At 42.2% G+C, this 26,829-nt stretch overlaps 1 protein-coding gene across 3 annotated transcripts in view; it reads right to left on the reverse strand.

Moving 5' to 3' along the window:
• Positions 1-22,401, reverse strand: part of LOC149121611 (uncharacterized) — a 51,735-nt gene extending 29,334 nt beyond the window's left edge. For 2 of the 3 annotated variants that reach the window (XR_016223427.1, XR_016223428.1), the window contains exon 1: positions 21,970-22,337. Coding sequence is in view for 1 of the 3 variants with exons in the window: in XM_089316566.1 (XP_089172692.1) it covers positions 21,970-22,302 (333 nt within the window). In the remaining 2 variants the exon portion in view is untranslated. Of the gene's footprint in view, positions 1-21,969 lie in introns of all 3 variants that reach the window. The other variant, XM_089316566.1, reaches the window with a different exon arrangement.
• Between the last annotated feature and the right edge of the window lie 4,428 nt (positions 22,402-26,829).

Here is a 26,829-nt window from a genome sequence, read left to right on the forward strand (position 1 = left end):
TACATAATTAAGGTGAAAGCAATGGAATTATTTGCCCAAAAAGAGAACCTGGGAATGTCTGCAGTACAATCTGCACTTGTGACTCACTGAGAAAAATGCTTAGAGATTTGTTTAAGAACCTGCAATAGTCACCAGAATTGTGATGCAGCAGCCTAAGCCTCCACCATCACTGCTGGCATCCCATGTAAACAGAGGATTTGAGTCCTGGCTGCTCCACTTCCAATCCAGTTCCCTGCTAATCTGACTGAAAGAGAAGTGAAAATGGCCTGAGTATGTGAACCCTTCCACCAATATGGGAGACCTAGATGGAGTTCCAGGCTTCTGGCTGTGGCCTGGTCCAGTCCCAGCCATGGCAGGCATTAGGGGAAGGAAACAGTAGATTGAAGATATCTCCTTTTGTCTCCCTGTCTCTCCTAATCTCTGTAAGTCTGCCTTTCAACTAAATAATCTTAAAAAATAAATGAGCCTCTAGTAGATTCTCTTCTCCACACATTCCTTATCCTATTCCCGAATCCAACTAAGCTTCTCAAAGGTATTAAGGACTCCATTACTCTAAAAATTCAAAAACAAACTTAACTGATTTGTGCTTTAGCACTCGGTAACTCTTCCTCTTGCAGAATGCTAAGTGTTAACTTCATAGATAGCACTAAAGCACTACCCAGTACATCATCTATATGTGACAATAAAGACTGATTCAGACAACATGACCCCAAAAATGTAGCATATTGTGCTTAGTTTCAACTCAATTCGTGTAACAAATATATATTTAGCTATAGCAACAGAAAAACAAGAGACCAAACTGCATTATTAAAGATGACGATAATGTTTCACAATCATGCCAAATTCATCATTCATTTCTGCATATTTCATGAGAAAAATTTTATGTCTATTTTTCTATTTTAAAAATTTTTAACGATTTATTTATTTCTTTGAAAGCCAGAGTTACACAGAGAGAGGAGAGGTGGGGGGGGTCTTCCATCTGCTGGTTCAGTCCCCAATTGGCTGCAATGGCTGGAGCTGCACCAATCTGAAGCCAGGAACCAGGAGCTTCTTCTGGGTCTCCCACATGGGTGAAGGGGCACAAGGACCTGGGCCATCTTCCACTGCTTTCCCAGGCCATAGTAGAGAGCTGGAGCAGAAGTGGGGCAGCCGATCACAAACTTGTGCCCATATGGGATGCTGATACTTCAGACCAGGGCGTTAACCCACTGAGCCACAGAGCCAGCCCTGTATGTTTCCATTTTAATTAACTAGTATACTGGGACCAGCACTGTGGCATAGCAGGTAAAGCCACTACCTGCAGTGCTGGCATCCCATATTGGTGCCAGTTCAAGTCCCAGTGGCTTTGCTTCCAATCCAGCTCTCTGCTATGGTCTGGGAAATCAGTAGAAGATGAACTAAATCCTTGGGCCCCTGTACCCATGTGGGACACCCAGAAGAAGCTCTTCACTTCTAGCTTTGGATCAGTGCAACTCCAGCCATTGTGGCAAACTGGGGGGTGAACCAGTGGATGGAAGACTCTCTCTCTCCCTCTGCTTCTCTGTAACTCTGACTTTCAAATAAATAAAAAAATCTAAAAAAAAAAATAAACTAGCATTAAACACCTAAAATGAGTACTGACAAGCTGGGGAATAATTTGAAAAAAAAAAAAAAAACCACTTATAAGTGATATATTAATTTTCCTTCCTCCTAGAATCATGTGGAGGGCCTAGAATCATACCTGGGAGAGAAGGTGAATGGCAGGAGTTCAAAGAAAACTCTGGAGGCCAACGCTGTGGCATAACAGGTAAAGTTGCTGCCTGCAGTGCCAGCATTCCATATGGGGGCTGGTTCAAGTCCTTCCTGCTCAATGTACAATCTAGCTCCCTGCTATGTCCTGAGAAAGCAGTGGAACATGGTCCAAGTCCTTGGGCCACTACACCTGCATGGGAGACCCAGAAGCTCTTGGGTCTTGGCTTTGGATCAGCTCAGCTATGGCCTTTGCAGTAATTTGGAGGGTGAGACAGCAGATAGAAGGCTTTCTTTCTCTCTCTCTCTGCAACTCTTTCAATAAATAAATGAAACTTAAAAAAAACCCTCTGGGTTCCTTCTGCACTGAACAGTGGGAAAAAAAGAATATGATAGAATGAATAAAGAATAATAAATACATTAACCAAGAAAACATCAGCTTCACTGTGGAGGAATAAACATGCATATAGGAAAATGCACCCACCTATATTAAGTGGCAGAGATTAAACAGAAGGTATCATTGGTTTAATGAAAGCATTATCTACAAATTTTGTAAAATAATAATGTAAAAGTAAAGAGAAATATTCAGAGTGTTGAAATAAATGAGGTTATCATAGATAAACATTATGTTGTTATCAACGTTTATACTAAAGAAAGTTAACAAATGCACATACTGTATATTTAATGCAGTGCACTTTACCAGTAATGATTTTAAATAGAACCTTTCCCTGTATTCATCCCTTCACAAAACCCTGGATTGGGGCTGGAAATGTGACCTAGTGGGTAAAGCTGCCACCTGTAGCGCTGGCATCCCATATGGGCACTGGTTCAATTCCCAGCTGCTCCACTTCTGATCCAGCTTTCTGCTATGGCCTGGGAAAACAGTAGAAGATGGCCCAAGTCCTTGGGCCCCTGCACCCATGTGGGAGACCCAGAAGAAGTTCCTGGATCCTGGCTTTGGACTGGCACAACTCTGTCCATTGCACCGAACTGGGAGTGAACCAGCAGATGGAAGACCTTTCTCTCTCTGTCTCTCCCTCTCTGTGTGTGAAACTCTTTCAAATAAATAAATAAATCTTTTTTTTAAAAGACCCTGAATTTCACCATTTCACTTGATTTGCCCCATGAGATACCAGTAAATGTGAAAATGTGATAGAAATAGACAATTTGATAAAAAATTTATTTATTTGAAAGAGCTATACAGAGAGAAGGAGAGACAGAGAAAGAGATGGAGGGAGGGAGGGAGAAAGAGAGGTCTTTGAACCACAGGTTCACTCCTGAAATGGCAGCGAATGGCTGGAGCTGTGTAGATACAAAGATAGGAGCCAGGAGCTTCTTCAAGGACTCCCACATGGGAACAGGGGCCCAAGGACTTGGACCATCTTCTACTGTTTTCCCAGGCCATAGCAAAGAGCTGGATCAGAAGTGGAGCAGCCGAGTCTCGAACTGACACCCATATGGGATGCTGGCACTGCAGGTGGTGGCCTTACCTGCTATACCACAGAACCAGCACCAGAAATAGACAATTTGTAAAGTATTTGCCTTTTCAGATTTTCTTTTTCTGACAGTTGTTATCTTCTGAAAAACCCTGGGGCCTGCCTGTTGAAGAGATAGTATGTAGGCTGGCGTTGCAGCTCACTAGGCTAATCCTCCACTTGTGGCACCAGTACTCCAGGTTCTAGTCCCAGTTGGGGTGCTGGTTCTGTCCTGGTTGCTTCTCTTCCAGTCAAGCTCTCTGCTGTGGCCTGGGAAGGCAGTGGAGGATGACCCAAGTGCTTGGGCCCCTGCACACACATGGGAGATCAGGAGGAAGCATGTGGCCCTGGCTTTGTTTCGGCACAGCATGCTAGCCATAGCGGCCATTTAGGGGTGAACCAACAGAAGGAAGACCTTTCTCTCTCACTAACTCTGCCTGTCAAAAAAAGATATGTAGCCAAGATTCACCACAAACCCAAGACACTTAAGTGAAGCCTCAATAAGTTCTCCAAGTGACTAAACCCTCATTTATGCTCCTGGAGTGATCACAGGAACTGCCCAGCTGAGTGCAGCCCATAACATGGAGTCAGAACTGCAAATCAGGGCCAGCACCATGGCTCAATATGCTAATCCTCTGCCTGAGGTGCTGGCACCCCAGGTTCTAGTCCCAGTTGGGGTGCCAGATTCTGTCCCAGTTGCTCCTCTTCCAGTCCAGCTCTCTGCTGTGGCCCAGGAGTGCAGTGTAGAATGGCCCAAGTCCTTGAGCCCTGAACCCGCATGGGAGACCAGGAGAAGCACTTGGTTCCTGGCTTCAGATCAGCGTGGTGCGCTGGCCACAGCACGCCTGCCACAGCGCCCAATGGGGAGTGAACCAACGGAAAAGGAAGACCTTTCTCTCTCTCTCTCTCTCTCTCTCTCTCTCTCTCTCTCTCCCACTGTCCACTCTGCCTGTCAAAAAATAAATAAAAGAACTGCAAATCAAATGGCTATTTGTTAAGCCATTGTGTTTTCTGATTTGTCTTACTTCAAATGCTGATACATATCAGTAAGTATGGCAGAAAGTTGAATTACATGCAAACTACAATGCATACAACTTCAAAATTTCATTTAGAAGTTGCATTAAAACAAGGCCAGCATTGTCACATAGCAAGTAAACCTGCTGTCTGCAATGCAAGCCCCTCATATGAGCACTGGTTCATGTTCTGGCTGTTCTGCTTTTGATCTAGCTTCCTGCTGATGGCCTGAGCAAAGCAATGAAAGATGATCCAAATACTTGGGCAAATGCTACCAATGTGGGAAATCCAGATGAAGATCTTGGTTCCTGGCCTCATTCTGTCCCAGCCCTGCTCAATGAGGCCATCTGTGACATGAAAAAGCAGAAGGAAGATCTCTCTGGGTCTCTCCTCTATATACAATATTTTCAAATAAATTTTTTAAAAGCTTAGAAAAAAGCTCCTATAAACACAATCTTTGCCTATCAGTTAGAACTTAGGAAAGCTGCTGACACTAAAAAAGAAAAAAAAAATTCCTGGGATTCATACAAATAAATTATCTGGAGATCATATGGTTGTGCTTCACATTTTGGCTTATATATGGTCATTGTGTTCTTTTAGTTTATATTTTAATAAGCTTAATAGTGCATGAAATCTAGCTTAATATAATTTTACTATTTCAGAAAGCAGGATAAATGTTCAGAGTAGTTTTCTGTAGCTGCATGTATACTGCATATTGTTCAAGAAGAAATTACTGAAAGGGGAAAAATTTTTATGATATGCTTTTTGTTTTTTTTAAAGATTTATTCATTTATTTATTTGAAAGTCAAAGTTACACAGAGAGAGGAGAGGCACAGAGAGAGAGAGAGAGAGAGGTCTCCCATCCAATGGCTCACTCCGCAAATGGCTGCAATGGCCAGAGCTGCACCAATCCAAAGCCAGGAGCTTCTTCCAGGTCTCCCACATGGGTGCAAGGACCCAAGTACTTCAGCCATCTTCTACTGCTTTCCCAGGCCATAGCAGAGAGCTGAATCAGAAGTGGAACAGCCAAGTCTTGAGTCCATGCCCATATGGGATGTGGGTGCTTCAGGACAGGGCATTATCCCACTGTGCCACAGCACCGGCCTCATGATATGCTTTTTGAAGTCACACACTCCAAACATAGCATTAGTAGCAAAAGGGAAGACATGCTCAGGAAAATTTTCTAAGGCAATACTATTTGAACTGGTGACAATTTCTGAAATGGATCTGAAAAATAAATGTTTTTTAATTAAGTGTCGCAAAGTGGAGAACATTAGACAGAAGTTAGGGTGCCAGGTATTTACAAATCATGTGACACTACACAAAGCACTTTTCTCCTGAAATACAATATGTTTCATCTTTTTTACAAAGATCCTGGCAAAACTTCCTTGAGCTACCAGGGAGGACTATTAGAATACAGGGGGAAGGAGTCCTCCAAGATGGTGGAATAGGGAGGGAGCACACTGATAATCCAGGAAAAGATAGTTTAATAAAAGTGGAGATACTGTAGTTTCAGGGAAGAGTTACAGGAAAAACTCAGAGGAAACTCTTCCAGAAGTAGTGGGACATGGTGAACCTATGTGGAGGACACAGGTGCCCACGGCTCAGGACCCCAGCTGCCAAGTCTATGCACCAGCTCTGGAAAGGAAGGTGAGGTGAAACCTCAGTAGCCTGAGACACTGGTGGGGAAGCAGCAGGAAGAGCCTAGAGGGAATGAGGCTTGAATCCCCATGGGGGAAAGTCCACCAGTCTAACTAGAGGAGAGAAAAAAATAAATAAAATAAAATAAAAGGGACCAGTATGGACACGATTCTTTTTATCACTCACCTTACAAAGGTGAGCAAGACAAAGAGCAGGCACCATTCTGGATATACATAAAAGCTATGCCACCTCAGGGCTGTGCCTGCCCTAAGCCAAACAGAAAAACCTGACTCTGGTGGGGAGAAATAACAGGAGGTTAGGACCTAGTGAATGTGTGGAGCTTATGAACTGAGACTGTGAAAAAAAAAAAAAACAAAGCTGAGGGTGTGTGAGAGAACTCATGGAGTGCCTGAGACGTGAGTACTCTCAGGAGACGCCACAAACTTGGTAAACTTGGCAACCTTATGAGAGATTGCAGGGAAATGTGAGCTTACACTGAGGACTGCAGAGATCCTTTGGGTGGTCCTTGTGACAGATCAGACGAATATTATACCCACAGGGGCCAGAGCTCAGACAATGACTGCCTTCAATTACACTCAGCTGTGTGGAATTACTTCCCTTCTGAATTAAAAAAAAGGAGAGAAAGGGAATATTTAGCATGCCTAACCTGGGTGTGTCACCATTAACCCTGAAGAACCAAACAGAGCTCTGTGGCCACACCCATCACAAGCCTCTAAGAATCCATCAAAAGCAGACAGTCCACTTAATCTAGAGTCAATGTATAAGAAAAAAACAACCACAGCAAAAAAAAAAAAAAAAGAGAGAGAGAGAGGGAAACCAAAGAATATCTTCACAATGCCAAGCAATGAATGTAGAAACTCAGGAATCAAGAAAAAAAGACATCATAACACCCCCAAATGAACAAGACACCCCAATTCAAGATTAGGAAGATGATGAGATAGAAGAAACACAAGATACGGATTCAAAAAATTTATGAAAACAACATTGAGAAGTTCTCAAAAACAAATTCTTGAACTTCAGAAATCCTTAATGGACATTTTCTCTCTCATGAAAATGAAATCTTAAGGAGGAATCAAAGTGAAATGAAAAACTAGTAGAACATGAAACTGTGATAGTGATGAGAAATCATAATGAAATGAAGAATTCAATAGATCAAATGACAAACACATTAGAGAGCCTTAAAAGCAGAATGAGTGAAGCAGAAGAGAGAATATCGGACTTTGAAGACAGAGCACAAGAAAGTATACAGTCAATCCAAAGGAAAGAAGAGGAAATTAGAAATCTAAAAAATATTGTTGGGAATCTACAGGATACTATTAAAAAAAAAACATTTAGGTTCTAGGAGTTCCTGAAGGCATGGAGAGAGAGAAAGGATTAGAAGGCCTTTTCAGAGAGATACAAGCAGAAAACTTCCAGGGTTTGGAGAAGAACAGAGACATCCTAGCACAGGAAGCTCATAGAACTCCTAGTAAACATGACCAGAAGCGATCCGCATCACAACACGTTGTAATCAAACTCACCACAGTGAAATACAAAGAAAAGATTCTAAAATGTGCAAGAGAGAAATGTCAGATTACTCTCAGAGGATCTCCAATTAGACTCACAACAGACTTCTCATCAGAAACCCTACAGGATGGCAGGGAATGGCAAGATATAGCCCAGATACTAAGAGAGAAAAACTGCCAGCCCAGAATATTATATCCTTCAAAGCTCAAATTTGTGAATGAGGATGAAATAAAGTCCTTTCATAGCAAACAGAAATTGAAAGAAATTGTCACCACTCGTCCAGCCCTGCAAAAGATGTTTAAGATGTGTTACACACAGAAACACGGCCATCAGTATGAAAGAAGGTAAAGGAAGAAAACCTCACAGTAAAAGATCATAGGAAGTTCAAAGCACATATTAGAAAATATCTTTGGCAAATGGCAGGGCAAAGTTACTAATGGCCTCAACTGTCCAGTTAAAAGACAGACTGGTTGAGTGGATTAAGGAACAAAAGCCATCTATTTGCTGCTTAAAGAAACACATCTTTCCAACAAAGATGGATGCAGATTAAAAGTGGAAGGTTTGAAAAAGATATTCCATGATAACAGAAATGAAAAAAGAGCTGGTGTAGCCATTGTAATATCAGATAAAATAAATGTTAACACAAAAACTGTTAAGAGAGACAAAGAGGGGCTTTATATAATGATAAGGGATCAATTCAACAGGAAGATGTAACAATTATAAATATGTATGCACCTTATTACAGGGCACTGGTTTATTTAAAAATTTGTTATGGGACTTAAAGGGAGACTTAGACCCCAATACAATAGTATGGGGGACTTCAATACTCCACTCTCAGAAATAGACAGATAAACTGTACAGAAGATCAAAAAGGAAACAGCAGACTTAATTGGCACTATAACCCAAATGGATCTAACAGATATCTACAGAACTTTTCATCTTACAGTTCCAGAATACACATTTTTCTCAGCACTGCATGGAACCTACTCTAGGACTGACCACATACTAGGCCATAAAGCAAGCCTCAGCAAATTCAAAAGAATTAGAATCATACCATGCAGCTTCTCAGACCATAGAGGAATGAAGTTGGAAATTAGCAACTCAGGAATCCCTAGAGCATATGCAAACACATGGAGATTGAACAACATGCTGCTGAATGAACAATGGGTCATAGAAGAAATCAAAAGAGAAATCAAAAACTTTCTGTAAGTAAATGAGGATAACAACACAACATACCAAAACTTATGGGATACAGCAAAAGCAGTGATAAGAGGAAAGTTTATAGCAATAGGTGCCTACATCAAGAAATTGGAAAGGCACTAAATAAATGAGCTTTCAATGCATCTCAAGGATCTAGAAAAACTGAAGCAAACCAGACCCAAAACTAGTAGAAGAGAAATCATTAAAATCAGAGAAGAAATCAACAGGATTGAATCAAGAAAAACATTCCAAAAAATCAGCCAAACGAGGAGGAGCTGGTTTTTTGAAAAAATAAACCAAAGTGACACCCCGTTGGCCCAACTACTAAAAATGAAGGGAAAAGACCCAAATCAATAAAATCAGAAATGAGAAAGGAAACGTAACAACAGACACCACAGAAATAAAAAGAATCATCAGAAATTACTACAAGGACCTGTATGCCAGCAAACAGGAAAATCTATCAGAAATGGATAGGTTCCTGGACACATCCAACCTACCTAAATTGAACCAGGAAGACATCAAAAACCTAAACAGACCCATAACTGAGACAGAAATTGAAACAGTAATAAAGGCCCTCCCAACAAAGAAAAGCCCAGGACCAGATGGATTCACTGCTGAATTCTACCAGACATTTAAAGAAGAACTAACTCCAATTCTTCTCAAACTACTCAGAACAATAGAAAAAGAGGGAATCCTCCCAAATTCTTTCTATGAAGCCAGCATCACCTTAATTCCTAAGCCGGAAAAAAAAATGCAGCACTGAAAGACAATTACAGACCAATATCCCTGATCAACATAGACACAAAAATCCTCAATAAAATTTTGGCCAATAGAATGCAACAACACATCTGAAAGATCATCCACCCACACCAGGTGGGATTCAGCCCTGGTATGCAGGGATGATTCAGTGTTCGCAAATCAATCAGTGTGATACACCACATTAACAGATTGCAGAAGAAAAACCATATGATTATCTCAATAGATGCAGAGTAAGCACTCGATAAATACAATACCCTTTCATGATGAAAACTCCAAGCAAACTGGTTATATGAGGAAAATTCCTCAATACAATTAAAGCAATTTATGAAAAACCCATGGCCAACATCCTATTGAATGGGGAAAAGTTGAAAGCATTTCCACTGAGATCTGGCACCAGACAGGGATGCCCACGCTCACCACTGCTATTCAATATAGTTTGAAAGTTTTATCCGGAGCCATTAGGAAAGAAAAAGAAATTAAAGGGATACAAATTGGGAAGGAAGAACTCAAACTATCCCTCTTTGCAGATGATATGGTTCTTTAATAAGGGGATCCAAGGAACTCTACTGAGAGACTATTGGAACTCATAGAAGAGTTTGGCAAAGTAGCATGATATAAAATCAATGCACAAAATCAACAGCCTTTGTATATACAGGCAATGCCATGGCTGAGAATGAACTGGTAAGATCAATCCCATTCAAAATAGCTACAAAAACAATTAAATACCTTGGAATAAACTTAACGAAGGACGTTAAGGATCTCTACGATGAGAATTACAAAATCTTAAAGAAAGGAATAGAAGAGGATACCAAAAAATGGAAAAATCTTCCATGCTTATAGATTGGAAGAATCAATATCATCAAAATATCCATACTTCCAAAAGCAATTTATAGATTCAATGCAATACCAATCAAAATACTGAAGACAATCTTCTCAGATTTGGAAAAAATCATGCTGAAATTCATATGGAGACACAGGAGACCTCAAATAGCTAAAGCAATCTTGTACAACAAAAACAAAGCCGGAGGCATCACAATACCAGATTTCAGGACCTGTCTTAATTATTACAAAAGTGGAAAATGTGTTTTGCTCAAAGCTTTTCCAACAGCTCCTCAGTCTAGTTTGCCTTCACTTTGAAAAGATACTTTTTCTAGGGTATACATGAGCATTTCATTGACTTTGCCATCAAACATAATTTTTGCAAAGAATTTAACTGTACCCAGCTTTTATCAGGAAAGCTGAATGAGACTATTTGACATGCCTTTGAAGAACATACAATAGTAATGCCTTTTAGTCCTTCCTGGGTTTTGGTGCAATGCATGCTTCCTTTAAAAAATTATTTGTCATGGATGCTACAAATCAGCCCAGCTTACATGGCCCCCCTTCCAATGAAAAGTGCTAAAATCAGTCAAATTGAATTCTGTAGGCACTCTCATTAGTGCTCTCAGTGACTTCTTCACTTGTGGAGCTCATATGCCTTCTAAATTCTTTGGATCAGTTATGATATCCATTACTTCTCAAGGGCTGTGATGCAAGGAATAGCCTCTCTTGGAACCTTGCTATGTGCCAGTAAAATTAAATTAGATGGCTATTAACTGTGCTATACTGGAAAAACAGTCACCTACACACCTTGAGCCTGTGATTCTCCAAACCTTGTTGTCTAGTAGAATTTTGGCCATGGATATAGAACAGTAAAACAAGAGAATGGCTACTATGGCCTCCTTAATATATGATGGACCCAAACTTGACATACTCCATTTGGCAAAGGGGATGGCTTCCAATGTCTACTGTCTACATCCAGATGCCAGGGTACTGCAGGAGGTCACTATTCTAACAATAAAATAGAAAAACCATTTAAGTTCAGCTGGACACCATTCTGCTGACTGTTGATCTCATTACTGTTAATCGGAATGCCTTCACTGGTGACAATCCAGAGACCCAAAGTAGTCACAGCCATTATCTGCTAACAAAAGCTTAAACCAAGAGTTATGGATTAATATCTATTATAACACAATTTCTCAGAACCCATCTAGTCCATGTGTTGAGAGTTGGAAGCTGTTATAGTTGGCCCATCCATAAATAGGATGTTAATTGTGCCAGATGGGTTCTATATCCTTGTACTGCAAGGAAGATGTCATAGATATTGATGATCCAAACTTATCCAGCTCCCTGCTAATGTGTCTGGGAAAGCAGCAAAGGCTTGCCCAGATGCTTGGGCCCCTGAACCCATGTGATATCTGGAAGAAGCTCCTATCTTACGAGATCAGCCTGGTCTAGCCCCAGTCATTGTAGCCATTCTGGAGGAGAACAAAGCAGAGAGATCAGTGTCTCCCTTTCTCACTCTAACACTACCTTTCAAATATATAAATAAATCTTTTAAAATGTAATCATTTCAATAGATTCCTCAGTGCTCAGTCATGATGACTTTTACTGTCTTCAGGACATTTTCATTTCTTTTTTTATTTATTTTATTTTTTAACTTTTATATAATGAATATAAATTTCCAAAGGATTACAATGGCTTCCCCCCATATCTTCCCTCCCACCCACAACCCTCCCATCCCCCACTCTGTCTCCCCTTCCATTCACATCAAGATTCTTTTTTGATTCTCTTTATATACAGATCAGTTTAGCATATATTAAGTAAACATTTCAACCGTTTGCACCCACATAGAAACACAAAGTGAAAAATACTGTTTGAGTACTAGTTATAGCATTAAATCTCAATGTACAGCACACTAAGGACAGAGATCCTACATGAGGAGTAAGTGCACAGTGACTCCTGTTGTTGACTTAACAATTTGACACTCTTGTTTATGGCATCAGTAATCACCCTAGGCTCTAGTCATGAGTTGCCAAGGCTATGGAAGCCTTTTGAGTTCACTGACTCTGATCATATTTAGACAAGATCATAGTCAAAGTGGAAGTTCTCTCCTCCCTTCAGAGAAAAGCACCTCCTTCTTTGATGACTTGTTCTTTCAAATGGGATCTCACTCGTGGAGATCTTTCATTTTTTTTTTTTTACAGAGTGTCTTGGCTTTCCATGCCTGAAATACTCTCACAGGCTTTTCAGCCATATCTGAATGCCTTAAGGGCTGATTCTGAGGCCAGAGTGCTGTTTAGGGCATCCGCCATTCTATGAGTCTGCTGTGTATCCCACTTCCCATGTTGGGATATTCTCACCTTTTTAATTCTATCAACTAGTACAGACCTTTGACTCTTAATCCTATCATTAGTCATAAAAATTCTGCTCTAAGCAAGACACACATAAAGCCAAGCTCATCCCTTTCTCAACAAAAATTTAATGGTAACTGCATATTTAGGAGTGTACTATTGCATTTAATTACAGTACTTTTCTATATCTTATTTTTTCACATTTTATTTATTTGAGAGATCAAATTATAGACAGTGAGAGGAAGAGACAGAGATAAAAGTCTTCCATCTGCTGGTTCACTCCCCAAATGGCTCTCACAGATGGAGCTGCACTGGTCTGAAACCAGGAGCCAGGAGCTTCTTCTCTGTCCCCCCTTGGGTAAAGGGGCCTAAGTACTTGAGCCATCTTCTACTATTTTCCCAGTCCATAGCTGAGAGCTTGATCAGAAGAGGAGCAGCTGGGGCTAGAACTGGTGCCCATATGGGGTGCCAGTGCCACAGTACCATCCCCTCTACATCTTATAAACACATTGTATCTGTAAGAAGAAAACTGAAAAGTGAGTCAAGTATATCACAAATTATGTTAGAAATTATCTCTAATTTAAAAAAAGGAAAACCCTAAAATAGAAATGGTTCATTTTGGCAATCTGCACAAATAACCTGTGTCCTATTACTTTATTCTTTGGAGTACTTTTCCAGATTTGTTCTGGCCTTCCTGCCTTCCCTTGTTCCTCATACCCTTTCAATATCACTGCCTCTCTGTCCCTGCAGTTCTCTCCCTTTCAAACCAGTCTTGTAGACCGTCAATCATTATTGCAAAATGTTTTGTAGGAAGGGCCTGAATGGCCTTCTAATATCCCTTAAACATATATTTCCATAAAACAGGCAATAGAGGGGCTGGTACTGTGTCCTAGCAGGAAAAGCTGCTGCCTGCATTGCTGGCATCCCTTATGGGTGCTGCTTTGAGTCTCGGCTGCTCCATTTCTAATCCAGCTCTCTTCTAAGGTCTGGGGAAGCAGTAGAAGATGACCCAAGTCCGTGGGCCCCTGAACCCATGTGGGATAACTGGAAGAGGCTCCCAGCTCTTGGCTTCAGTTTGGGGTAGCTCCAGCATTGCAGCCATCTGGGGAGTAAACCAGAAGATGGAAGACGTTTCTCCCTCTCTCTCTGCCTCTGCATCTCTCTAACTCAAAGAAAACAAAATGAAATAAATAATAATAATAATAATAAATAAAAATAATTTTAAAAGCAGACAGTAGAGCATAGTGGGAAAGCCATTGCCTGTGATGCTGCTGTTCCATATTGTGCATGAGTTCTTGTCCCAGTTGCTCTATTTCTGATCCAGCTCCTTCATGTGCCTAGGAAAACCGCAAAGGATGGTGCTTGTGCTCCTACTCCCACATGGGAAATGTGGAAGAAGATACTGGCTCCTGACTTTAATCCAGCTCCAACCCCAGCTGTTGTGGCCATTAGGGGTGTGAAATAGTGGATAAATGATTTACATCTCTCTCTCTCTCTAGCTCTCTCTCTCTCTCTAACTCTGCCTTTCAAATAAATAAATATTTTTAATTTTTTAAAAAAATTAACAAATGGCCCTAAATATTCTGACTCATCTTGACATGTAACAGGAGCCAAGAAAGTTGCTGCTGACTTTATATAGTGTCTCCTCAATCCATTCTATAAGAAAAAAATATTTATTTCTTTAGCTATCCAAACATTCAAATCCAAAAGAAATAATACTACCCAGTACAGCTCTGTTTAAGGCTGCTCCTGCACTGAGGAAAAGTAAAGGAGCAAGGGGCCCAAACCCTGTGTGGCAGGGTGACAGTCCCCTCCCCACTTTGCATCTGAGTTTCTGATTAGAGAGGGAGACAAAGGCAACTCCAGATACTGCAGTGGTACACAAACAGCCTCAATCACAGACACGCCTTGTGTGTGTGCAACAGAAGGAGAGCACAGAGCACTATGTAAGGGAGGAATACATTGAACACAAAAGGAAAAGGTGTGAATGGACATAGCTAAGAATTTCCCCACTCTGCTAATCACGATCTCAAAGATGTCCAGGCCAGAATTCCATTTCACTTTGGAAAACCCACTCCATAAATTTTTCTCCACCTAGGTGTATTCTTCTGTGAGGAATCTGTCTTCCTGTGAGAGATGGCACCACCACAAACTGAAAACAAGTCAAAAAGCAGAGTTATGGCTTTAATTCTCAGAGGTGAATGGACAACCACATCTATGAATTCTGCCTTAAAAAATAAGCTTCCTTCTGCTCTAGAAATCTGATACAGATTTGGGCTAAAATGAGAAACACAGAGACCAGTTGAGTCTGTTAGGTGAGAAGGAAGGAAGCTTGATTTCCAGTTGTTACTTTGTAGCATGTTAGTTTTGAGAGGATTTCATATTCCACTTCTATTTGAAGAGATGGAAAGGTAGAATCAGTGCCAGCCTAACACATGGCAGCTTTAGCCACTGATGACATCACAGATTGCTACCCAAAAGGGACAGCCAAAATAAACTCAACAAATGAGAACCAAAATAAAACAGAACAGTCTAACATAATACCAACATTTGTTCAGCAGGTATTACCAAGATCTTGACACACAAGTCATCGGAAGGATAAAGGGTGGGGCTGGCTTTGTGGCACAGTGGATTAAGCCACCACCAAATCAAATGCTGGGATCCAATATGTGTGTCCACCCTTTAAAAAAGATTCATTTATTTGAATGTCAAAGTTTTGGGGGCTGGTGCTGTGGCACAGCTGGTTGAGGCCCTGGCCGGCATCCCATATGGTCACCGGTTGGGTCTTGGCTGCTCCACTTCCAATCCAGCTGCCTGCTAATGTGCTTGGGAAAGTGGCACAGCATGGCCCAAGTCCTTGGCCCCCTATATCCACATGGGAGATCCAGAAGAAGCTACTGGCTCCTGGCTTCAGATTAGCTCAGATCTGGCCACTGCGGCCATTTGGGGAGTGAACCAGCAGACTGAAGACCTCTCTATCTGTCTCTATCTCTATCGGTAACTCTGTCAAATAAATAAAATCAGTCTTAAAGATGTCAGAGTTATGGAGAGGAGGGAGAGTCAGATGGGATGGCATTGTGGATTAGCAGGTAAAGCTGCTGCCTGCAATGCTGGCATCCCATATAGGCAACAGTTCATGTCCTGGCTGCTCCACTTCTCTGCTAGTGGCCCTGGAAAAGTAGAAGATGGTCCAATACCTGGGTTCTTGACAGCCAAGTGGGAGACCTGAATGAAGCTCTTGGCACCTGGCTTGGGCCTGGCCCAGTTCTGGCCATTGCAGCCATCTAGTTAGTAGACCAGCAGATGGAAAATCTCTTTCTCATTCTCTCCCTTTCTCTATCTTTGCCTTGCAAATAAATGCTAAAAGAGAGAGAGATCTTCCATCTTAGATGGCTGCCATGGCCAGGGCTGAACCACACAGAAACCAGGAGCCAGGCACTTCATCTGGGTCTCTCACATGGGTTACAATGGCCCAAACACTTAAGTCATCCTTTGCTGCTTTTCTCAGGCCATCAGAAGGGAGCTAGGTTAGAAGTGGAGCAACTGGGACATGAACTGCTGCTCATCTGGGAAGCTGGCATTGCAGATGGTGGCTTTCCCCATTGTGCCATAATGTCAGCCTCACGAGTGCCAGTTTGAGTCACAGCTGTTCCACTTCTGGTCCAGCTCCCTGCTAATGCAACTGGCGAAGCAGAAACAGATGGCACAAGTACTTGGGTCCTTGCACCAACGTGCAACACTTGGTTGGACTTCCAGGCTGGGCCAGCATTATTCATTTCAGTCTCTTGAATGAACCAGCAGATGCAAGATCCCCATCCTTCTGTCTCTGCCTCTTTCTCTGTAATTCTGCCTTTAAACTAAAATTTTTAAATCTTAATAAAATAAAGGGAAAGGGTGAAAGAGTAGCCATAGTAAAGTAATAGAGCAAAGCTACAGTTGTGCTGTCCCTCAGCAGCCTTCTGCCTTAAGTGGGAAGTCTCCAGCTTACAGACACTGACATAAAAGACACATTCACAAGACATTTCAAAACAACAGATGAGAGGTTTACAAAGCATATTTGTTTTTGTTTTCAGACCTACTGTCATGTTTAATCCCAGTGAGAGTCAAGTTGGGAGTTGATAATTTCTTTTTTTTTTTTTTTACAGAGGATCAGTTTAGTATACATTAAGTAAAGATTTCAACAGTTTGCACCCCCATAGAAACACAAAGTGAAATATATTGTTTGAGTACACGTTATAGCATTAAATCTCAATGCACAGTACATTAAGGACAGAGATCCTACATGAGGAGTAAGTGCACAGTGACTCCTGTTGTTGACTTTACCAATTGACACTCCTGTCTATGGCATCAGTAATCTCCCTATGCACCAGTCATGAGTTTCCAAGGCTATGGAAGCCCTCTGAGTTCTCCGATTCTTATCTTGTTTAGACAAGGTCATAGTCAAAGTGGAGGTTCTCTCCTCCCTTCAGAAAAAGGTACCTCCTTCTTTGAAGACCTGTTCTTTCCACTGGGATCTCACTCACAGAGATCTTTTGCAGAGTGTCTTGGCTTTCCATGCCTGAAATACTCTCATGGGCTTTTCAGCCAGATCCGAATGCCTTTAGGGCTGATTCTGAGGCCAGAGTGCTATTTAGGACATCTGCCATTCTATGAGTCTGCTGAGTATCTCACTTCCCATGTTGGATCACTCTCCCCTTTATTTATTCCATCGGTTAGTGTTAGCAGGTGCTAGACTTGTTTATGTGCTCCCACAAAGCATATTTGTTTTATGATAACTTTCATTCAATAGGTACACTGGGTTTAGATATATGCCTTTTGTGCAGCCAAGTTAACCAAGGGTCTAAATCAAAGAGACATACTGAGGAAGATGTGCTGCCAGGGGAGAGAGCTGCATTGTCTCATTGCTCTTGTAGCATCATAAAGAGAATGAAAAGAGCTACTCATGTGCATGGTTATAAGGAGGACAGAAGCACAAGCATTTCAGAAGGGGGGAGCAAATTTCAAATATAGTTATTTTAAGAAAATGAAATGAAGTCAATTTCAAAATATAATGTGGAGTAGAAAAACACCATCAGTTCATCAATTCTAACAGGGATCCAGGAAAACTGCCCTGCCTATCCATAGACCAAATGTTTCAAAACCCATTTTCTGATTAAATTCAGAAGATTACAGGAATCAGCACTCTGGGTGTTCAAATGCCAAATTAAGTTTTAGTTTCCACTATGGGCACATGTAGCCCAATCACTCAGAACATGAGAAAAACTTTTCCATATGAAGGAACATGAAATATTCAGGCACACAGAATAACTGTGCTTAGTGCTCCAAGGGAACCCCAGGATAAGCACCCAGAAAACCTGTTAGGTCTTGGGTCCAGTGCAGTGGTGTAGCATGTAAAATTTTATTTGTTTATTTAAAAGGCAGAATTACAGAGAGGCAGAGGCACAGAGAGTGATCTTCCATGCACTGATTCATTCTGAAAATGGCTGTAATAGCCAGAGCTGGATCTATCTGAAGCCAGGAGCCAGAATCTTCTGTCAGATATCCCATGCAGGTGCAGAACCCAAGAACTTGAGCCATCTTCCACCGCTTTCCCAGGCCACAGCAGAAAGCTGGATCTCAAAAAAGCACCCATATGGGATGCCAGCACTATAGGTGGCAGCCTCACCTGCCATGCCACAGTGCCAGTCCTCAAAATAAACCTATTTTAAAAAGCATTTTAAATGAGGGATGGGAGAGAGTTTGTTTCTCCAAAGCAAGGATAACAAGATAATACCACACAGAAGAAGCTCCTGGCTCCTGGCTTTGGATCGGAACAGCTCCGACCACTGAAGCCAATTGGGGAGTGAACCAGCAGATGGAAATCTTCTCTCTCTCTACCTCTCCTTCTCTCTGTGTGTAACTCTGACTTTCAAGTAAAATAAATAAATCTTTAAAAAATAACTACTAGTACTCATTAATTTCAAAAATATAGAAATTTAATGAAACTCAAAATATAACCAAAATAATCTACTACGAATTATAATCTTTGAGTCATGTTAGAAAAAAATTAACCCCTCCCACACTTTGAAAAAATGCACATGGGGCTGGTGTTGTAGGTTAAGCAGACCCTGGCAGTGCCAGCACCACACATGAGCACTGGTTCAAGACCTGGCTGCTCCATTTCCAATATAGCTCCCTACTAATTGACCTAGGAAAGCAGAGGGTGATGGCCCAAGTGTTTGGGCCCCTGAAATCAAGTGTGAGAACCAGAAGAAGCTCCTAGCTCCTGGGTTCACCTGGCCCAGCCCAAGTCATTGTGGCCATCTGAGGAGTGAACCAACAGATGGAAGACCTCTCTTTCAATCTCTCTGTAAATTTGCCTTTCAAGTAAATAAAATGAATCTAAAAAATACACTGTATACAATGTATATTTTGGTTATTCCCTCATACAAAGAAAGCTCAGATAAACTGTAGATGAATTCTCCTGGCTTGATGCAATTCAGAGGATGATTGCCTTCTGCCACCCTGTGGTAGACATCAATGAAAGTTATTAATGGGAAGATGAATGGGCCAGTGCCATAGCTCCCTAGGCTAATCCTCCACCTGCAGCACTGGTACTCTGGGTTCTAATCCCAGTTGGGGCACCAGTCCTGTCCTAGTTGCTCCTCTTCCAGTCCAGCTCTCTGCTGTGGCCCAGGAAGGCAATGGAGGATGGCACAAGTGCTTGGGCCCTGCCCCCACATGGGAGACCAGGAGGAAGCACCTGGCTCCTGGCTTCAGATCAGTGCAGCACTCCGGCTGTGGTGACCATTTGAGGGGTGAACCAATGGAAGGAAGACCTTTCTGTCTCTCTCTGTCTAGCTCTGCCTGTCAGAAAAAAAATGGGAAGATGAATGGATACCATCAGACTGCTTCCTCACATGGCACATTTTCTTAAAGACATCACTGCTACATTAACAGATTATGTCTCTCATGTGAAACATATCTCTCCTAAAAATTTGAAAGAACTTGCCAGAAACTTAGAGCAGAGCAGGGAATGATGTGCTAAGAACAGTCAGTTAGCCTGAGTACTCCAGGAGTCCTGTTCTTGGCTTTTTTTTAAGTTTGTATTAATGTACACACAACATAGTTGCTGAGAAAGTGTCTTACAGTTGTTTCCTGGGTGTGAAGCAACTCTTTTCAGCAGAAACACACAACTGCTTGTCCACTCACAAGCACTGTGATAGGGAGTACATGGGGGAAAAGGTCAAAACACACTGGGTTTGACAGGAAGAATGCTGTTACCCTAACAACCTCTATCCAGGATTCCCTTTCTATTTTTACTTCCTGTTTTTACTATGGTAAATGAGTTGCACAGGTTATTAATCTTGTGACAACAGGACCCTAACAGAATCTATGAATCACTCAGTTAATCAAGTGAAAACTTCATTATACTGAAAGTCTATAGCAATAGTTTTTAGGGCCACATCTCTGTTTTTGTAAAGATGATTTATTTATTTGAGAGGTAGAATTACAGATAGTGAGACAGATAGACAGAGAGAAAGGTCTTCCTTCTGCTAGTTCACTCCCCAGTTGGCTAAAATGGCCAGAAGAACTGCACTGATCTAAAGCCAGGAGCCAGGAGCTTCTTCTGGGTCTCCCGCATGGGTGCAGAGGCCAAAGCCCTTGGGCCTTCTTATACTGCCTTCCCAGGCCACAGCAGAGAGCTGGATCAGAGGAGGAGCAGCTGGTACTTGACCAGTGCCCATATAAGATGCTGGTACCACAGGCAGAGGATTAACCTGCTGAATCACAGTGCCAGCCCAAAGCCACATCTTTTACTGTACTGTGTGTGCATCTCTGTGGGGGGAAGGGGCATATTTTCTCTTTTCTTCCTTACTCTTCCTCATGTTAACACCTTGTACAAAGGCTAACACAGACCACAGTCATTATGAAAATCTATCACTAATATCCTCCCATGTTGAAAATGTCATGGGGTTAAACACAGAACCCAGAATAAGAAAAGTAATTGGAAGCTGGGGTTCTGGCTGAGCGGGTAAAACCATAAGGGTGCTGGTTCGAGACCTGGCTGCTCCACTTCTGATCCAGCTCTCTGCTATGGCCTGGGAAAACAGTGGAAGATGACCCAAGTGCTTGGTCCCCTGCATCTGTGTAGGAGACCTGGAAGAAGTTCCTGGCTCCTGACTTCAGATCCATGCAGGTATGGCCATTGTGAACATCTGGGGAGTGAACCAGCAGATGGGAGACCTCTCTCTCTCTCTCTCTGTGCCTTTGCCTCTCTGTAACTCTGCCTTTCAAATAAATAAATATTTTCCTTTTAAAAAGTAATTGGCCCTCTTAATTAAAACTGTATGGACTGTAAGATAACCAGCTTGGTGGAGCATTGAGTGACTGTAAAGAACCAGAAGAGAAAAATTGCACTTTTCTGTATTTATGTTTTCATAGCTCTCCACTTTATGAATATCCATATTAAAGTAGCTCATTATTAACACACACGGTAGACTTGCATTAATTTCAGTTCACGCCAGTGCCGCGGCTCAATAGGCTAATCCTCCACCTAGCGGCACCAGCACACCGGGTTCTAGTCCCAGTCGGGGTGCACTGGCCTCAGCATGCCCACCGCGGCGGCCATTGGAGGGTGAACCAATGGCAAAGGAAGAACTTTCTCTCTGTCTCTCTATCTCTCTCTCTCTCTCACTGTCCATTCTGCCTGAAAAAAAAAAATCAGTTCACTTCTCACTTTGCAAAGAGATTAGCAGCAGGTAATAACAGTTGACATCCCTAATAACATAAGAAAGAAGGGGTGAAGACAGAAATTGAATAGCAGGAAAATAAATCAGCTGTGTTTCCATGGCCTCAAGCTCCAGATTGAAAAAGGGTCTGTTAATTAAACACAGAGGAGAGATCAATGCACAAAGCTACTGCACAAGCTTCATGTTGCTGCTGGGATATACATCCAAACACAAGGTGCCCCAGCTGTCAGATGTGTCCACGGGGTCCAGCATGGGGGCCATGAGCCAGATCCTACTCTGATCTTCTATCTCCACTTCTCTGCTGCCTCAGGCTCCCAGCTGAAGGCCACCGAGCCCACCCAGCTGGAACTACCATGGGATATAACAGGAGGCCCAGCCAGAAAACATTCTTTGACCCACCCAAAGTGAGAACTGGGCTTATTTAAATATAGAGAATGGGACTCCTTCCTTCGCCTTGCTCTCAACTGCCCTGCTTGTGCCGTTACTCGTCCTGTGTACTTTAAGAATTTGAGTGAGGCAGCCCATGGAACTGGCCGAGCATTGGGAGACTGGGAAGCGGTGGTGGGAGACACAACACCTGGGCCCCAGCCTTGACTCTGATGGAGAAGCTCCCAGAATCACTGAGAAGCTAGTGATCAATGTCTGGGAGCCGACATCCACCATCACACCCACCCCTCTCCCACACATGCATAGATGCCCCTTCCTATTCTCCATACTTGCCGTGGAAAATCTTAGGAGCACGTCCCCTTTCTTCAGGACACCTGGAGAGCAAAGTGGAGAGTGTGGGACAGGAGAAGTCACTGGAATTTGGGACCCACGGGTGGCAGATGCAGAAGCACAGAAGCAGCGGGTGGTAGGTCTGGGGTGTGTGCTCCCCAAATGCCTGCAATTGCACTTGCAGAGCAAGACGCCCCAGTGAATGTGGGAGAAAGAGCAAAGCAGCCTCTCAGGGAACACTCTGACCAGTAAATGAACTTCATCTGTTCCCAACCCTGAGCCACAGGGAAAGGCACGCGCATGCGCACGTTCTCCCACATTCACACGCACAGGCATTCAGAGAGGAAAACGTTAGAGCACCGGGTGACTCTGGGAAATGGAGTCCAGGCCAGGGCATTCCTAGATAGACTTACTGGCCCTCTCCTAGGGCTTCAGTGTGGGGTGGGTGGAGACAGGCTGGGAACCAGAGGGCGTTTGCTTTTGTTTACATCCCTCCTTCCCTTCCTTCCCACCCCAAATCTCAAGGGTCAGGTGCTGTTCTTCCTTTCTTGAACAAAATCTTAAGAACTCACAGCCACTGCTGCTGAGTCCCAAATGCCAGTTCCCTCACACATGCTGTTTCCCTCAGAAAAATCCCCCTGCTGCTTTATTCCTGGGCAGCTTCTCTCAAGTAATAAATGACAATGATTTCAATGTAACTCTTAGCACAGGTGTAGACAGCATAGTTTAACATATAGATTTCAGAATACAATTTTTATTTGTGTCTTGTTGATGTTTGTTGTTCTTTTCAAAGCATTTCACACCACCCTCTAATTCACCAAGTACAAAAAAAAAAAAAAAAAAAAAAAACAGGAGAGCTGGATACAGGACTAACATTGCCAAGTATCTTCTAGGGGCCAGATTAACAGAGTAAATGCCTTACTTTGTATCATTTATACCTTACGTCAATTCTGGAGACAGTATTATCAATTTACAAAGAGAAAGCCGAGGTGGAAAGAGTTCAGAATTGAATTTGCCCACGGAAATATGGTTAAAAAGTCTAGGTTAAAGGCCAACCAAAGTTAAATATAGGCATTCGGATCTGGCTGAAGAGCCCATGAAATTATTTTAGGCATGGAAAGTCAAGACACTCTCAAAAAAAAAAAAAAAAAAAAAACTAAATGAAAGATCTCTGTGAGTGAGATCCCAGTGGAAAGAATGGGCCATCAAAGAAGGGTACTTTTCTCTGAAGGGAGGAGAGAACTTCCACTTTGACTATGACCTTGTCTAAATAAGATTGAAGTCAACAAACTCAAAAGGCTTCCATAGCCTTGGCAACTCATGACTAGCGCCTAGGGAGATTTCTGATGCCATAAACAAGAGTGTCAATTTGTTAAGTCAACAACAGGAGTCGCTGTGCACTTACTCCTCATGTAGGATCTCTATCCTTAATGTGTTGTACAAGGTGAATTAATGCTATAACTAGTACTCAAACAGTATTTTTCACTTTGTGTTTCGGTGTGGGTGCAAACTGTTGAAATCTTTACTTAATATATACTAAGTTAATCTTCTGTATATAAAGATAATTGAAAATGAATTTTGATGCGAATGGAATGGGAGAGGGAGTGGGAGATGGGAGGGTTGCGGGTGAGAGGAAAGTTATTGGGGGGGACTATTAACACCCAAAAAGTGTACTTTGGAAAATTATATTTATTAAATAAAATTTAAAAAAAGAAATATTTTGGGACCAGCACTGTGGCATAGTGGGCTAAGCCTCTGCCTTCAACACTGACATTCTACATGGGTGCAGGTTCAAGTCCCTGCTGCTCCACTTCCAATCCAGCTTTCTGGTCTAGCCTGGGAAAGCAGTAGAAGATGGCCCAAATGCTTGGGACTCTGCATCCACACTGGAGACCCAGAGCTTCCTGGCTCCTGACTTTGAATCAGCTTAACTATGGCCATTGCAGCCATTTGGGGGAGTGAACCAGTGGATGGAAGACTTCTCTCTCTCTCTCTACCTCTGCCTCTCTGTAACTCTGCCTTTCAAATAAAAAAATAAATCTTTAAAAGGAAATATTTCTTTTAATTTGGGGCTCAGTTTCTAAACCCCAGATTTCTCATCTCTAAAATAAAAAGTGAAGGAGAGGAAGAGTATCTACAATGCTAATCTTCACTGTAGAGAAACACATAGGATTATAGCTTATCTAAAAAGGAAAGGAGATTCAAGTTGCTATTGCTGTATGGTTAATTTTCTCATGTTTTACATCAAGATAGCATATAAATATTATGCATTCTTAGGTATATCTGTGGTGTCTGATTTTTAAGATTTAAGTAGGAATGTAAATGGAAGCAGGATGACATGGAGTGCTGTTTGTGATTACTTCTGGCAATTATAATTCATGGGATTAGAATTGCTCGATTAGGAATGCTTAAATGTATCCATTCATTTCACACTAATGTTTATCATGTCAGGCAATATTATTTGTGTAGACTGCTTTTTCTTGCCAGATTGAAAATTCAGGAGGGCAAGAAACATGTTTGCTTTGACATTAAAACTCAGCATCTTGATAGAGTCATTCTTTTAGTTGAATGAATAAATGAGGCTATAAAAATTAAACAAATACAATTTCTGATCCCAAGAACTACCTAGTTGAAGAGACAATGAAATAGATATCTATTTGATAACTGCCACAATTAGATGACTGTATAATTTGTTGCTCAGAGATAAATTTGATCATAAAAGAGACATATTAATAATGACACAGGGTTGAAATGTATAAACAGAAACCATCCATGGCCAAGCAGGTTAAATGTTCACCCTAGCTTTGTAAGGCATTCCATTCATTATTTAGTAAGCATTTACTGAGCATTCTTTTGTGTGGTGTGTTGAAAGAACTACCAGCCACATGATTTCCCTAGTTATTGGAGTAAGAGAACCTGAGCAATCAGAAAAAGGTTTGGATGAACTAAGAGGATTTACACAAAGGTAAGAAAAACAAAAAGCAGAGAGGTCAATTAAAAAGTATATCAAAGGTAATTTAGTAGGATCTAAACCAAGGTATGGTGGTAGTGGGAATGAAGAAGAAGCAACAGATTACAGGGAGATCTAAAATGCAGAAACAACAGGATTTCAATGGTAGATGAAGGCAAGAGGGAACTCATGTGTAAGTCTTCATTTAGATTTTATTATTTAATAGGCAAGGAGTTCTCAGTACATTAATGTTCATCAGTAATAAAAGGCTACCTCCAACCGACTTATAAACTGCCCCTAAATCCATGACACAGTCTCATGGGTAGCTACAATCTATAAGCCTTATGTTGATCATCATGCCAAATATTTTTAACTGCTACAATATACAATGGTCCTTCTTGTGATGCAGTAACTTAGAAACTAGAAGACATAACCAGGGTCTATAAGAACAATCTAAATAAAAAAGTTAAATTCAGGGGCTGGCACTGTGGCACAGCAAGTTAACACCCTGGCCTAAAGTGCTGGCATCCCATACAGGCACCTGTTTGAGACCTGGATGCTCCACTTTTTTTTTTAACAGACACAGTGGACAGTGAGATAGAGAGAGACAGAGAGAAAGGTCTTCCTTTACCATTGGTTCACCCTCTAATGGCCACTGCAGCTGGTGCACTGTGGCCAGCGCATCGCACTGATCCGAAGCCAGGAGCCAGGTGCTTCTCCTGGTCTCCCATGTGGCTGCAGGGCCCAAGGACTTGGGCCATCCTCCACTGCACTCCTGGGCCACAACTGAGAGCTGGCCTGGAAGAGGGGCAACTGGGACAGAATCCGGTGCCCTGGCCAGGATGAAAGGGCTCCAACAACAATGCTGTAGAGCTCTGTGGCTCCTAAATGAATGTAATATGCAGGCAGGCATCTCCTTAATTTCTGCCATGCTCTGAGTTGTTCTAGGACCATAGAACTGAGCACAAAAATCAGAGCTTTCAAGTCCAACATCCACAATTCACTTAGTGATAGTGGAGTACTGTAGCTTTGTTTCATGAGTACAACTAAACCTCACACACTTGATATGCCATTCTGTTAGGATCCACTGGAACTGGAGAGAGTATGGGGTCAGAGGGAGTAGAGGAGCATGGTGTGTGGGTCTCATGGTGGTGGTAGCTGTGCAGAGGGAGGGGTGGAGGAGGAGGAGAAGAGCAAGAGCCCCTAGCACTGTGGGAATGAGGAGCAGAGGGTGAATGGAGACAGGATGACTTGTATGTATTATGCCTGGTACTCTCCTGGGTATAATTGATGCAACATGAATAATGTGAGTATCATGATTACTCTCAAGGCAATTTGAGTCCTGGTGGACAGATGACAAGGACATAGATAATTAAAAACAGTGTGACAAAAGTTGTAGGTGCACAATACAATCTCCTACATCATTTTTGGATGCCATGCCTATCAGGCAGGAACCATCAGGTTAAGGTCAGATTTCAGGGCTGGCATTGTGGTGTGGAGGGCAAAGCCACCCCCAGCAGTGTGAGCATCCCATATGGGCACCAGTTCAATTCCCAGCTGCTCCACTCCTGGTCCAGCTCTCTGCTTTGGTCTGGGAAAGCAGATGGCACAAGTCCTTGGGCCCCTGCACTCTCATGGGAAGACCTGGAGGAATCTCCTGGCTCCTGGCTTCTGAGCAGGGCAGCTCCTGCCTTTGTGGCCAACGGGGGAGTGAAACAGGGTATGGAAGACCTCTTTCTCTCTCTGCCCCTCCTTCTATCTCTGTGTAATTCTGAATTTCAAATAAATAAATCAATCTTTTTTTAAAAAAGAGTCAGATCTCAGAGGTAGCAGAGCCTAGAAATGACAGCATTGTATGAAATGAAAATAGACAGATGGTAGGTAGAAGCTTGGTAACTGAAGCTGGGATCAGA

Source organism: Oryctolagus cuniculus, chromosome 16, assembly GCF_051225735.1.
Source record: "Oryctolagus cuniculus isolate XC-2025 breed Fujian yellow rabbit chromosome 16, ASM5122573v1, whole genome shotgun sequence".
In the NCBI taxonomy this organism is placed as follows: Eukaryota; Metazoa; Chordata; class Mammalia; order Lagomorpha; family Leporidae; genus Oryctolagus; species Oryctolagus cuniculus.